Source organism: Silene latifolia, chromosome 10, assembly GCF_048544455.1.
Source record: "Silene latifolia isolate original U9 population chromosome 10, ASM4854445v1, whole genome shotgun sequence".
Taxonomy (NCBI): domain Eukaryota; kingdom Viridiplantae; phylum Streptophyta; class Magnoliopsida; order Caryophyllales; family Caryophyllaceae; genus Silene; species Silene latifolia.
In genome coordinates this window covers 156,929,764-156,941,770 of record NC_133535.1, presented here as the reverse complement: position 1 = coordinate 156,941,770, position 12,007 = coordinate 156,929,764, and the positions used below count along the sequence as shown (strand labels likewise).

The following is a 12,007-nucleotide window of genomic DNA, read 5'->3' as shown; positions in this document are numbered from 1 at the left end:
GACCTTCATTTTTTCGATGAAGTGATAATTAAACATTGCTTTCGTGAAGCCAACAAGGTTGCTGACTTCATGGCTTCTGTTGGACATTCATGTCCAACTCTTTCGAGGTGGTTTGATAGCCGGTGGCTTCAACTTACCTCCCTCATTCGAAAGGATGAGATAGGTTGGTCCTACCCTAGAGGATCAACCTAGTTTTCTTACCTAAAAAAAAAAAAAGACTGAATTTTAAGACTTTGGAAAATTTTCACAATAATCATACTCTTAAATCTTAGGTTGCACTAATGCAATTATTACACCGTATGTTTTCCCATCTACCACACTTAATTCACTCAGTTTAATTTGATTTCAATGTTATGATCATCTTGTGTAGGATGCAAGGTGCTGGAGGATTGATCGACCTCCCCGTTCAGGTTTGGTGAGGTTTGGGCCAAATGGGTGTTTAAGCTTGTTGCAGGTTGTTGTGAAGTATTCACCGTAGCAACGATTGGGGCTTCACTCGCCTGCGTTATTGTGTTGTATAATATACTTTTAAGCAAGTTATAGGCCTTGCGAGGTAGCTTCTTGAATTGAGGCAAGTAGGTCAACATCAAAACAATCCCAGCCATAGATAAGGCTAACGAGCATGCGACGATTACAAAGATAGCGTCCCACTTGGCTTTGGCGGCCATTGTCGCGTAAACCCCGGTCATAAAGGCTACCATGGTCCCACCAAGGGACATCAGTAGGAGGAACAAACTCATGTTAGCATAAAAGAGGGAAGGATGAGGGTTCCACATTAATGGACCGAGCAATATGAATAGAACCATTATGGAGCAACACATGGCTATTGTATTGCAGACCGAGAACGCAAGGAAGGCTGCCTTTGTTGCTAGCACCGGTATTCCGTCCTTACTGTCGAGCCCACCCGGTACAGTGAACCCCGCGGCAAAAGTAATGGTTGCCACAAGGGCTGCCACCACAGACATAGCATTCTGCATTCCTTCGAATGATATATTCCGGAAAAGGTACTTGAGCTTTTTTACCGTTGAATCTTGTTTTATATCCCTACACATTTTACCCTGTAGGCAACAAAATGTTCAACATCATATAAGGCAGCAACAACAACAACAACATCAGAGCCTTAATCCCAAAATGATTTGGGGTCGGCTGACATGAATCATCTTTTCGAACCGTACATGGGTGAACGCACGCCTCAAAATGCGAATAAAAAAAGGGAAGATGAAAAACAAAAAGGAAAAACGAAAATGTAATGGAAAGTCAAGGTGAACTTAGGGGTTTTAAAATCGAATTCCGTCTTTCTTTTATAAAAAACTTAAAATTTAAATCGAGAGAAAAGATTAAAACGATTTTGAAAAACCGAAATAGAGTTAAAGATCCGGAATGAACCAGGTAAAATCTATAAGAAATTGGTTGGTAAAAAAGTGTAATAAAGGGGAGAAAAATGAATAAATTAATTTCTTTAAATTAAATAAAAAAACACTAAATATATGCCCCAAAGATTGCGGATCATTTTATTTAATTTGCGTTAGGATATAAAATAACATGCATGGGGATATATCCTAACGCAAATTCTAATTATAGAAGACGGATAGTGTCCCTCTCACAAATGAAAGTGGATAGTGTAAGTGGTCTTTTATAATGAGACAGATATCGTTAAGTAAGAAATAGGGGAACGTACCCAACTCGGACAAAGTCCACAACTTTTTTGAAGTAAATCAATGGCCTTTGTATCATTGTTATCCTTGATGTTGACGTCAATACCCTCAGTTTCCAACAAGGCTTTAGTCAGTTCAAGGTCGTCGCGTTGAATAGCTCGATGCAATGGTGTCGTTCCATCGTCTTTATCACATTGGTTCAAAAGATGCTTAAACACCGGCATCTTTAACAACTGAATATACTGTCTAAGCTGCAAAAGTTTTACATGATGAGAGAGATCTTTTGCCAAAAGAGCCATTAGTTTCAAACTATTTGTCAAAATAACCATATTTTCATTTTAATTACCATAATAGTAATGAATATTGAATTATTAAGTTTCCAAAAACATTGTTCTTTTGGTTGGTTTTTAAGGAATGGGTATACAAATGAGCAAAAATACGGAGTATTTAAATAACATTACATGTATAAGTTGAACGTTAAAATAAAGATTTTATTATTAGTAGTAATAAGATGAAAAGATAGAAAGAGAGTAGCTGACACTTTTTCAGTAATATAACCGATTTAATTCTTGTAATCAAAACTCTAACGATTTTCACAATCAAAACACTATTCAAATGGAATACTTACTGATTGTTTTATGTTTTTCTTTTTTCATAATTTTAGAAGAATTTGAAACACATTTACTTTATTTATTATGATTTTTCTTATCCACAAAACTTATTTTTAATATATACTTGATTTATACTCCCTCCTATTCCAGATAATCGTCCCATTGTGAATATGGCACAAGAATTAAGAAAGTGAGTTTAGACCACACAAAACGGACAATGGGACAGTTATGTGAATAGACGGAAATTAAATTGAATTTGGACCACACAACACTTACCAAAAATGAACAATGGGACATTATTGTGAATAAACGGAAATGGACAATGGGACGATTATCTGGAATAAGAGGGAGTATAAGGTATCATGTGCCAAATTAAAGTAATTCAAGGGTGCCATCGTCACAAAAATTTAGTTTCTTATTTTAAAGAAAATTAGTTTAGCCATTTAAGTTTACGGAAAATTCACGTGGTACCCTCGAATTTTGCCATTTTGCACGTGGTACCCAACTTTTTAAGTTTATGTACATGATACCCTGCATGTTTGATTTTCATGTACAACATGCCCTTTTTGTCGCTATAAAAAAACTCAATTGCGCATAACTCCTAGACCGGAATTCAGAATCGGACAATTTTTTTCCTGAAATGATTATCTCCTCATAATCTACGATTTGAGAAAAAAAATTGACGATTGACATTTTATAGGGTTTTTTTTAAACGAAAATCTCAAATCAACCATATTTTCGATCTTAAATTTCCAAATGACCATTTTCGTTTAATCAATCTATAGATCGCGAAGAGATAATCAATTTGAAAAAAAAAATTAGTCAATTCCGATTTCTGGTATATGATTTATGCTCAATTGAAAATTTTAAAAACGATAAAAAGGGTACGTTGTGCTTCAAAATCAAATCTCAATGATAACATGTGCACAAACTTAAAAAGTTGGGTACCACGTACAAAATGACGAAGTTTGAGGGTACCACGTGAATTTTCAGTTAAGTTTATCACATGGTATAATATTCACATGGTTTGTTGCGAAAGATGCGGTGCCAATTTTTGAGTTGTGAAATTTCGAGGCCATTTTGGGTTTGATCTAGGAATTAATGCCCTAAGCTAAGAGTCTAAGAATATGTTTATAAGTACGATTAAGTTGGATTAGGTCTTGAATAAGGATAAAAAGTAAATAATAAAATAAAAGTAAAACAAAAAAAAAAATCAAGTCCGTGTTCTACAAAATGCGGTCTAGCTGTTCCAAGTCAAACCACATGAAACGCTCTTCAGGAACACCAATTTCTTTGTCATCCACACGTCACATTGAACATTTTTTTTGGTCTAAACCATCCGGTAATCCGAACCACATTGGGCCGACTAATCCGGATTTCGGGGCGTGTCCAAGGATTACGGTATTTAAACCCCTCCCAATCGCAGTTGTGGGGGATCGATCCGCAGACCTCCCTACCAAGCGCAGCCCCATGCTACCACTGCGCCAACCAACGATTGGTACGTCACATTGAACATTGCAATCTCTTTTCTTGGCTAATTATGCAAACTAGAACACTTGGACTAATATTATTTGTTGAACTTAATTTTTATAGCTTATTTATTTTAAAGAGTTAAACACTTAATTTTACAAATTAAAAAAAATGTATACTGTATACCAATATTTTAAAAAAAATTCTCTTCAATATGAGACCACATTTGATATATTTTAGAAATGTGTTTTTTTATTAAATATATTTTCTCAATAATTTACCTTTTATATAAAAAATAATTAATAAAAAAATCTAAAGCGTAGATATATATAAAATAATAAAATCGGGAAATGGGTCTTGTAAGTAGGTTAAGAGAGGGCTTGATAAATGCGAAAGTGGTAATTAAGCCCCTTAACTCTATTCAATTGTGAAATTAGGCTCCATAAGTTTTATTTGGAATAATCGAGCCCCTTAAGGCTTAAGCCATGATTTATAGTTAAGAGGCAAAACATCTCAACTTAGGCGAAGTTATGACATAACGTAAACCAGGAAAAAAATTAAAAAAATTATAACTAAAATTTTTGAATATTTTCTGGGCCAACAGGGCGGGACCAAGGCCCCCCTAAATCCACTACTGCAGAGATTTAATTTATGTTTGTTATTATCTTTTGATTAATTGTAGTAGATAAGTAATAATTAAGCTTAAAAAGTCAAACTTTCTTTTAAGTTGGTATACTAAGAACCAATTACATCAAGTATTTCTCCTATTATTGTTTTAAGCCTAGAAGGTGTGTGTAGTTTTGTCACATAGACAATATCTTGCCTATTTCAAAACTGACAGGTACTTTACAATCTTTGCAACATAAAGAGAATTTTTTAGCTAAATGAAGCTATTTGGCAAATTAATTAACCTTTTGGGGTTGGTTTCAAATTATTTAAAGTCAATGAATTCACGTCGTTGTTGTATGCTTTTTTTTCCCCTTTTTATATAAAGTTGCTAGAGAGATCAGCGGCTTTACTATTTTTCATAACAGTCCATTAAGTAGTTAGTTTGCTAGCTTAAAAATTGATTCTAAATGTTAGGAATGACAATGGAGATCCTATGTCCCATTTCGTGTCTCATCTTGTGTCCCATCACTTCTGATAATGACACATAAACACTTTGTTATTTATTATTGCTATTTTTATCCTATGAAATGTGATGTGTCAAGATCTTAAGGTAATGAAATACAAGATGGGACATAAAAATGGGACAGATGATCTTAACTCTTGGAATGAAGCCGCCAACTTTCTTGACGACTTTGCATTGTTCTTTGACAATTTATACGACTTGCAGTGTTCTTTGACAATTGCTAAGGGGTAAAGCCACCAAGTTCCTTGGCGGCTTAGGGTGTTCAGTATGTATATAAGACTTCAGGAGTTACTGGCTATTTGGGGTGTGAAAATTTAGTAAACTTTAGCAACGCCGCTAGGGAATTTAGCGGTTTCATACAAAAACTGGGAAAAAAATACTCCCTCCTATTAATTATATTCTTCCCTATTTCCCTTTTTGGATTATTCGGGTTTTCTTCCCTATTTCCTTTTTTGGGTTGATTTGTGTGGTCCAAATTCAATTGCATGTGGGCTAGTGTATTTTGTGTGGTCCAAATTAACTTTCTTATTTCTTGTGCAAAAAGAAAAGAGGAAGATTATAGTGAATAGGAGGGAGTAAAAGCTTTGACGTTTACTCATTGGACCAAAATAGTTTAAAATGAACCCTAAATCTCTAATTAGTTTGCTAAATAACCCCAATTATCATGGAAAAATTCATATAGAATTGAGGGGTGATATAGGACCATTTTGCACTCTTTTTCCCTCTATTTTCATGCATATTCGACCCCATTTAAGGCGGTTTTGTACCCCCTTTACTCTCGTTTCTAGTCCCGATTCCCTTTACTATGACACTTTGGCCCCCTTGCAGAAATTGAGGCGGGGCAGGAAGGCGAAACGAAGCTAGAAAGACGGGATTTCTAAGCTATGCATGAAAGATGAAGGGAATTATCTTTGAGGAGTACCCACGGTAGGTAGGAATGGCTAGCCACCGGGAGTACATTTACAAGGAAATGAAGGAAGAAGTATGAAGAAGCATCCCAGTAAAGGTGGCCGGCGGCCGCTAACCGGGCCGGGAAGACACTATGAGCTTGAAGACAAAGAAAATGAAGAATGTTAGAGAAACTCCCAGTAGGTCAAATGCCGTGGCCGCTAGCCGGCCGGGGAGTCCCTCCAAAAGGCCAAAAGTCAAGATTGAAGTCAAGGGTGCCCCAGTGGTCGGTGTGGCCGGCGGTGGGTTGACCGGCCGTGCACACTGATGACTTCAAAACTTCAACTAAAAATCCAGAAACTCAGCCGGTCAAAGGACCGTGGCCGGCTGACCGTCCACGGGAGTGCATATACGTGTTTCAAAGCCCATTTCCAATTTCGGTCCTAATCCTTGTGTAACCTATATATACCCCTCTCCTTAAACCCTTTTGCACACAACCCTAGATCCAGAATATTTCCCCTTTAAAGTTTGAAACTTTGTTAATCTCTTTGTTAATCATTCCCTAATTAAGTTAGTTCTTCAACTAATTGGGGTTTGAATTTGGGTTTGTAAGAAGATTGAAGGATTTCCTTCTTTATTATTTCTATTCCAAATTCCTCTTTTGCATTTGTGTTGGTATTAATTCTCTCCCTATTTTCAATTGTTTACATTTTGTTCTTCTTTCATGCTTGTTTGATTGTTTATGTTAAATTGTTGTTGTTGTTTGTTTGTTGTTGTTATTTTCATCATTGTTCATCTTTTTATTGTTCATCTTTCCTTTGTTTCTCTTTCATTTGTTCATACTTGGATAGTTGTCCTCAAAGACTTAATCTTTGAGTTGATTTGGTTGAAGATTGCATCTTTAGGTTTAATCACCCTTGTTATTAGATTGAATCATCTTTCTTTACAACTATTGTTGGATTGTTGCATGTTTAGTAGTAAGATTCACCTTCTCACCATGTTTGTGACCAAAGTTTCCATCTTTATTGTTTATTTTGCAATTAGGACCATGATTAGTGAGTAGTCTTCCACTAAGGCTCGGTTTGACCCAACATGAGTAATTTCATTAATTGAATTTCATAAAGGCTAATTATTTGGGGAAATTGGTGAGGGTAGTTTAGAGGAATGACTTGGTTTATGGGTTGACTTTTGGGTAGTGTCGACTTACGACCCTTGACCACCAACGAGAGTTGGTTAGGTTGTGATTTGGATACCCGGGATTTGACCCTATTGTTGACCTCGGTTGAGACCGAAAGGGAGAACCGGGGTAGGACACCTCTAAATTAGCGTTTGAAATCGACCCTCGAGAGAGGGAGTGGGATGACCCGGGAATTGATGGGGCTTAATGACCTTAGCAAATATCGGACTACCTTGGGAAAATGCATGTTTTTGGGGTAGTAGGGTATTGAGTTAGGGATTCCGACCTTCGAACCCGAGAGGGGGGTTGGTGGGTAGTGCTAGTGTCCTATTTCGAACCCGAGAGGGGGGTCTTAGGCGAATTAGAGCCGTCACCTCCTCACCTAACTACCCCTTGTGATTGGCCTAGAGATTTAACTATGTGGAATTGCGAATTGTTTGGGAAGAACCGAGTCTTAGGCCGTTTAATCATTTGAATTACAACTTATCCTTCGTTCTTGCTTATTTTCCTTGCTTTTGTTAAGTTTGCATTTCATTTTGTTTTAGATAGCATTAGTATAACAACCTCATCTTTTATTTTCGACTTAGCTAAACGATCGGATTAGAACAATTAGTAATCTTTTCAACTCCTTGTGGGATCGACCCTTAATAGTGTACAACGATAAAATCGTGCACTTGCGGTATAGCTTGATACCATCAAGTTTTTGGCGCCGATTACGGGGGAGTTCGGCTAGATATTAATTGTTTTCGTTCTTGTTTAGACTAAGTCTTTTGTTACTAATCCCTCTCTTAAGTGTGTAGGACTTTTTGCATGGTTAGGAGAGCTCGAAGAGGTCAACCAATTCGTCCGATTGACCACGAGATCGAAGCAACCGCGAGAAGACTAAATTCACTCCGTAGAAGAGGACTTATAGAAACACCGATTCCTCAAGAAAATCCAGTAATTGAGGACCTTCAAGAAGAACCACGGGTCTTTGAAGCTTTCGAAAATCCTTTTGCAACACCGGAAACGGAAGTGACAATGGCCGCGGTTCCTATGAGAGACAACTTGGCTCCTAAAAAGGTGGTGAATCCGAGTATCGTCAAACCACCCATTCAAGCTAACAATTTCGATGTGAAAGCCACCTTGCTTCAACTTGTCCAAGGGAATCAATTCGGAGGGGGAGCCACCGAAAACCCCAACGAACATCTCAACGAGTTCTTGGATAGTTGTGACATGTTCAAGGCCAATGGAGTGACGGAGGATGTCGTACGCCTTAGGCTTTTCCCTTACTCTTTGAGGGGAAGTGCCAAGGAATGGCTTAAAAGTTGTGAACCTGACTCCCTTCGGACTTGGGACGATGTCTCTAAGGCTTTTCTCAACAAGTATTTCCCACCCCAACGAACCGCAAGAATCAAGAGTGAGCTCCAAGGGTTCACCCAACAAGAAGATGAGACCCTTTATGAAGCATGGGAAAGGTACAAGGGCCTCCAAAGGCTATGTCCTCACCACGGTATTGGGGATGATGAGCTCATCAACAATTTCTATGAAGGGTTAAACAATGAGATGAAGATGAACCTTGATTTCGGCTCGGGGAAGGGAGCATTGGATAAGATAGATCACAAGACGGCGAAAGAGCTTATTGAAGAAATGGCTTCTCGTACCTTTCATTGGAATAATGATAGGCACAAGAGGAAAGGGAAGTCAACGGTCGAATCGGCCAACAATGTGGAAGTGAAAGAGATGATAGAAGAGCTTAAGCAACAAGTTGCCTTGATGAGCTCAAGCAAAACATCTAGCAATTCTTCTATGAGAAACCAAGTCTATAGTTGTGAGCTTTGTGGAGACCAAGGACACCCACCCAATGAGTGTCCTTTGGTGGTTGGAGATGGAAGTTGTATGGAGCAAGTGAACGGGATATGGGAGTCTAGTCCGGCCAAGCAAGCATTTAACAACAACCAATATCACCCCGGAATGAGAGCCCACCCAAACTTCTCCTATGGCTCTCAAAATGTCCAAAACCCAACCTTCCAACAAAAGTCACAACAACCAAACTTTCAAGCTCAAAAACAAAACACTACATTCAACCAAGGTCCACCGGGTTTCCAAGGGAGAACCTTCCAACCAAGACAACAACAATTTCAACCACTCAACCCACCAACCAACCCACCTTTCCAACAAACCACCCAACCTTTCCAACAAAACACCCAACCAAAGTCAAGCTTGGAACTCATGATGGAACAATTGATGACTTCACAAAACCAACTTGTCAATACTCAAACACAATTCATCAACCATTCCACTCAAAAACATGACGAGACAACCTCATCCATCAACCAACTTAGGACCCAAATGCAAGCTTCTCAACGGATGACGGACAACCAAATCTCCCAATTGGCTACTCAAATGAGCCAACTACAAGCCTCCCAAGGGAAATTCCCGGGTAAAACCGAGGAAAATCCGAAAACCATGAATGCAATCCACTTGAGGAGTGGTAGGGATTTGGAAGACCGGGAATTTGTCAAGAAAAGGAAGAGTAGTAGGCCGGGTAATGTCATTGAACCTCAAGTTATGGTTGAACCTCCTAAGGTAATTGGAGAAAAGGAGGGAGAAGAGGAACTCGTGGAAATTGTTGTGGAAACTCCAAAAGTGATTGATGAACCAACAAGGGTGGTTGAAGAGCCTCAACAACAAGTGGTAAGAACTTATGTACCACCGGTTCCCTTTCCACAAAGGTTGGCAAGAGCCAAACTTGAACAAAAGTATGGGAAGTTCATGGATATGATGAAGGGTATCAACATTACTATGCCTTTCATTGATGCCGTAAAGGAGATTCCAAGCTATGGAAAGTTCTTGAAGGAGCTCATCTCAAACAAAAACTCCTTAAGCCCGACAACCACGGTGAACTTATCCAAGGAGTGTAGTGCAATCCTCATGAATGAGGCTCCTCAAAAGCTTGAAGACCCGGGGAGTTTTTCCATACCTTGTAAGATTGGGACCGTGCACATTGAGAGGGCTTTGTGTGATTTGGGGGCAAGCATTAGTCTTATGCCTCTAAAAATTTTCAAGAAATTGAAGGGTTATGAGCTCTCACCAACAAGAGTTTCTCTCCAACTTGCGGATAGGTCGGTAAGATACCCAATTGGTCTTGTGGAGGATGTCCCACTCAAGGTGGGAAAACTTGCATTTCCATGTGATTTCTATGTAATGGACATCCCCGAGGACACGAATATCCCCATCATATTGGGACGCCCTTGCCTTGCTACGGGGGGTGTCATGATTGATGTGAAGAATGGGAAGCTTTCTTTACAAGTGGGTAAAGATAAGGTTGAATTCTCTTTGAACAAGGCTATGAAAGAGCCTTCGGAAGAAAAGTCTTGTTATATGATTGATGTGGTAGAAGAATGGGTTGATATGAAGAAGTTTGATGAAGACAAGGGTTTGCAAGGGTTCCTTGAGGGCAAGGTAAAGGATTGCAAGGAACACCGGGAATATGCTTTAGCTATGGAAGCTACAATTGAAGAAGACCCGGACAAAGAATTTGAAAGCTTGAGAGGAGATGGTAAAAAGGAGGAGAGATCCACGCCTCCTCAAGTGGAGTTGAAACCTCTTCCTTCTACTCTTAAACATGCTTTCCTTGGCCCTAATGACACTTACCCTATTATTGTCAATAGTGCACTCAATGACACCGAACTTCAAAAGCTACTTGATGTTGTGAAAAAATACAAGGATGTCATTGGGTACTCAATTGATGATATCAAGGGGATTAGCCCTTCTTTTTGCACCCATCGCATTCATTTGGAGGATGAGAGTGCATCTTCCATTGAGCCTCAACGCCGCCTTAACCCCGCTATGAAAGAAGTGGTTAGGAAGGAGGTGTTGAAGCTCTATGATGCAAGCATAATATACCCTATCTCCGATAGTGCGTGGGTGAGCCCGGTGCATGTTGTGCCGAAGAAGGGCGGGGTCACGGTAGTCACCAATGATAAGAACGAACTCATTCCAACAAGAGTCACAACCGGGTGGAGAATGTGTATAGACTATAGGCGCCTTAACAAGGCAACTAGGAAAGACCATTTCCCCCTCCCTTTCCTTGACCAAATGTTGGAAAGACTTGCCCAACATTCTCATTTTTGCTACCTTGATGGGTTTTCGGGATTTTTCCAAATCCCGATTCACCCTAATGACCAAGAAAAGACCACCTTCACGTGCCCATTTGGCACCTTTGCCTATAGGCGCATGCCCTTTGGGCTTTGCAATGCGCCGGCTACGTTTCAAAGATGCATGCTTGCGATATTTTCTGAATATGTTGAGAATATCATGGAGGTGTTTATGGACGATTTCTCCGTCGTAGGCACCTCATTTGATGGTTGTCTAGCTAATTTGGGTAAGGTCTTGAAAAGATGTCAAGAGAGTGGTCTAGTCTTGAATTGGGAGAAATGTCATTTCATGGTGACATCCGGGGTCGTTTTGGGTCATGTAGTGTCAAGTAAAGGCTTGGAAGTTGATCAAGCCAAGATAGAAGTGATCAAAACTTTACCCCCTCCCACTAATGTGAAAGGAATTAGAAGTTTTCTTGGGCATGCCGGTTTTTTCTAGGGAGATTTATCAAGGATTTTTCTTTGATTGCCCGACCTTTAACATTGTTGCTTGGAAAAGATGTGCCATTTGAATTTACTAATGAGTGTTTGGATGCTTTCAATAGGTTGAAAGAAGCTCTCATCACCGCTCCGATTATGCAACCTCCCACTTAGGGAGAACCTTTCGAGTTGATGTGCGATGCTAGTGATGTAGCGGTGGGAGCGGTGCTTGGACAAAAGAAGAATGGTAAACTCCATGCCATATATTATGCAAGCAAGACCTTGGATGAAGCTCAATCACACTACACCACCACCGAAAAGGAGCTTTTGGCGGTCATATACGCCATGAACAAGTTTCGTTCTTATTTGGTGGGCTCTAAGGTAATTGTGCATACCGATCACACGGCGTTGAGGCACTTGCTAATCAAGAAGGAGTCAAAACCACGCTTGATTCGGTGGATTCTTTTGCTACAAGAGTTTGATATTGAAATTCGAGACAAGAAAGGTGTCGAAAA

At 39.4% G+C, this 12,007-nt stretch overlaps 1 protein-coding gene and 1 non-coding gene across 4 annotated transcripts in view; both read right to left on the bottom strand.

The window, feature by feature from the left end:
* Positions 1-238: 238 nt before the first annotated feature.
* Positions 239-12,007, bottom strand: part of LOC141606516 (uncharacterized) — a 28,117-nt gene continuing 16,348 nt past the window's right edge. For 2 of the 3 annotated variants that reach the window (XM_074425670.1, XM_074425671.1), the window contains 2 exons: positions 1,679-1,906; positions 239-1,058 (listed from right to left, as the gene is read on the bottom strand). In XM_074425670.1, coding sequence (XP_074281771.1) covers positions 330-1,058; positions 1,679-1,906 — 957 coding nt within the window. In that variant the 3' untranslated portion in view covers positions 239-329. The remainder of the gene's footprint in view (positions 1,059-1,678; positions 1,907-12,007) is intronic. The other variant, XM_074425672.1, reaches the window with a different exon arrangement.
* LOC141610256 (small nucleolar RNA R71) lies at positions 8,323-8,429 on the bottom strand. The gene has a single exon (XR_012528159.1). It is a non-coding gene; the product is annotated as a small nucleolar RNA R71 (small nucleolar RNA).